The 3,312-nt window shown below is 34.7% G+C and overlaps 1 protein-coding gene across 1 annotated transcript in view; it reads right to left on the minus strand.

The window, feature by feature from the left end:
* Positions 1-3,312, minus strand: part of LOC107758331 (sorting nexin-8-like) — a 14,281-nt gene that overhangs the window by 5,528 nt on the left and 5,441 nt on the right. The window contains exons 8-10 of the mRNA XM_016576045.1: positions 2,832-2,992; positions 905-1,034; positions 758-826 (exon numbers count right to left, since the gene is read on the minus strand). Of these exons, the coding sequence (XP_016431531.1) occupies positions 758-826; positions 905-1,034; positions 2,832-2,992 (360 nt within the window). The remainder of the gene's footprint in view (positions 1-757; positions 827-904; positions 1,035-2,831; positions 2,993-3,312) is intronic.

The raw sequence follows: 3,312 nt of genomic DNA on the forward strand, positions 1-3,312 counted from the left end.
CTTTTGGAAGACCAAACAAAGTAGCTTCGCTTTCACAACGAAGCACACAGCGTCTTCAGGACATGGCTGCAGCGTCAACAATACTACAGCGAGAATAAAAGTTTCGCCTTCTTTCTTTGCGTGAACATTTCGGCGGTGTTATGCAAATCTTCGCACATCGTGACGTAGACATGTGGGGGCGTGTTAGAATGAGCCGTTTTAGGAGGGTGTGGTTGACTCTTAACTTTTATAAAGAATATCTCTTTGGATTTGAGACTTTAGTCTTTGCAACTTTACAGATCTTCTTTATGCACCAAGAGCTTGTAACACTCCAAAGAGAAAGGAAAAATTGAAATCGCATCATATGACCCCTTTAAAATAAGTATCTCACGGTAATGTTTTTCAAAGAAGTCTCTTATGCTCACCAAGGCTGTATTTATTTGATCAAAAATACAATAAAAACAGTAATACTGTAAAATATTATTGCGATTTAAAATAACTGCTTTCTATTTGAAAATATTTTAAAATGTAATTTATTCCTGTGATGTTAAAACTGAATTTTCAGCATAATTACGCCAGTCTTCAGTGTCACATGATTCTTCACAAATCATTCTAATATGCTGATTTGATGCTCTAGAAACATTTATTATTAACAATAACAGTTCTTTTGACTGGTAGAGTATTTACTGTATAATATTTAAACATATTTCAGTTTATTGCCTCTAAATGGACAAAAACATAAAGCTGTAGCTAATTGTTAAAGCACATCAATACTCACCCTGTACGACTGCAGCAAGTCCAAGAACAGATTTAGTTTTTCCACCACATCATCCTCCTCTCTTCTGCCCTGTATTAAAGAAACAAATTAAATTCCTCTGTAGCAGCACGCAGCCAGTTCACATGGTATGTGTGGGCGGCACAGTACCTGTTGGGCAGCTTTTTCAGACAGAAGTGAGAACTCAACAGAAAGCCCTTTGACAGAGCGTCTGAGTGCAGCCCAAGGACTCTTGCAGGATGCCAGGATAGGCACAGGTGACTCATCTGATCCCAAAGAACTGGAGCGGAGAGAGAACAAAGCTGAAATCTATGGCAGGTAGTCATAAACATTTGACAATCAGGCTATCTCAAACCACTGAAAAAATCTGGTATTTTCCACCTACTCAAACAGTTAATGTTACTGTACTGTACTGTACCATTGTGCATAAGAAATAACATACAGTCAAACAGTCACCATCAAAAAATAAACCCCTACAGGTTGATTTGTAGACTTGTATCACTTTGAAGGTTTTATTCATTTATTTCTTTTGCTGTAAGGGGTAATAGGGGTAGTTAAGAAAAAATAGTAGTAGTATAAAATAAATAAGTATATGTATAAATAAATAATGTGATTAATATAATTATTTAAATCATCAACACTGCTGGTGGGTAGACAAAATTATGTGTAAAAAAGTTTTTTTTTAAAGTATAGTATAAAATAAATACATGATTTAAATCATGATTTTAATCACATTATTTATTTATATATCTAACCGTACTGGTGGTAGAAAAAACAGTGGTTGGCACATAAGCATAATATTTTTATAGATAAACATCTACAGCTGCCTTTATATTTTAAACATTCTGAAATTTTTCTGGGGGGGGTTTTCCATATAGTTATATAGTCCTAAAATGCATAATTCAGTTTATTTCCTAAATGGCCAAAAACATATAGAAAAACATCTCAGCTGTGTAATTATTTATTTATGCATCGAACAGTACTGGTGGGTAGGAAACAATGGTCAGCCAACAACTGTTTTTATAAATAAAATATATAATTTTATAAATAAAAATGTACAGCTGCCTTTATGTTTTGAACGTTCTTAATTTTTTTCCCCGTCTTTCTACATGTCTAAGACAGTGGTTCTCAACCTTTTTTAAATTATAGAAATTAAGAGTGTCCATAGATTAAAATAAGTAACTACTGACATAATTGTAATTAAAAAGTCCAGAGGTTTAGGGGTCAATTAAATTAAGAAATATCTTGATTTAGTCGTTTAAAGGCTTGCTTTGACTTATTTTAAAACATTTGAGGCCCCCTTGGAAGTTTGCCCTTGGAGGTGGACCTCAGACCCATGGTTGAGAACCACTGGTTTAAGAGATACCGCAGAGATTCAGAAACAGCGCTCAGGATGAGGTGGTACCTGAGCTCCTTCCCAAACATCAGCAGATCTGTGGCATTCTCCTTTGAGCGCTCAGCCATCCTCTCTGCCCTGTCCCGTAAAACATCTACAGCTGCCTTTATATTTTAAACATTCTGAAATTTTTCTGGGGTTTTTTTTCCATATAGTTATATAGTCCTAAAATTCATAATTCAGTTTATTTCCTAAATGGCCAAAACATATAGAAAAACATCTCAGCTGTGTAATTATTTATTTATGCATCGAACAGTACTGGTGGGTAGGAAACAATGGTCAGCCAACAACTGTTTTTATAAATAAAATATATAATTTTATAAATAAAAATGTACAGCTGCCTTTATGTTTTGAACGTTCTTAATTTTTTTCCCCGTCTTTCTACATGTCTAAGACAGTGGTTCTCAACCTTTTTTAAATTATAGAAATTAAGAGTGTCCATAGATTAAAATAAGTAACTACTGACATAATTGTAATTAAAAAGTCCAGAGGTTTAGGGGTCAATTAAATTAAGAAATATCTTGATTTAGTCGTTTAAAGGCTTGCTTTGACTTATTTTAAAACATTTGAGGCCCCCTTGGAAGTTTGCCCTTGGAGGTGGACCTCAGACCCATGGTTGAGAACCACTGGTTTAAGAGATACCGCAGAGATTCAGAAACAGCGCTCAGGATGAGGTGGTACCTGAGCTCCTTCCCAAACATCAGCAGATCTGTGGCATTCTCCTTTGAGCGCTCAGCCATCCTCTCTGCCCTGTCCCGTAATTTCTGAAAACTGTTATGGATATTTCTGATGAGCTCTCTGCTAGATGAAAATTGACTTTGGACATCCACTGGGAGGTAATCCTGCAGGAGAAATCACAATACAGACAAGCAATATAAATTATTAAATGTGACCCTGGACCACAAAACCAGTCATAAGGGTAAATTTTTTTAAATGGAGATTTATACATAGCTGAATAAATCGATATAAATAAATACAGCTTTCCATTGATGTATGGTTTGTTAGGATAGGACAATATTTGGCTGAGATACAACTATTTGAAAATCCGGAAATGCAAAAAAATCTAAATACTGAGAAAATCGCCTTTTAAGTTGTCCAAATTAAGTTCTTAGCAATGCATATTACTAATCAAAAATTAAGTTTTGATATATTTACGATAGGA

The sequence above is a fragment of the Sinocyclocheilus rhinocerous genome, unplaced genomic scaffold (assembly GCF_001515625.1).
Source record: "Sinocyclocheilus rhinocerous isolate Xijiao unplaced genomic scaffold, SAMN03320098_v1.1 scaffold2639, whole genome shotgun sequence".
Lineage (NCBI taxonomy): Eukaryota > Metazoa > Chordata > Actinopteri > Cypriniformes > Cyprinidae > Sinocyclocheilus > Sinocyclocheilus rhinocerous.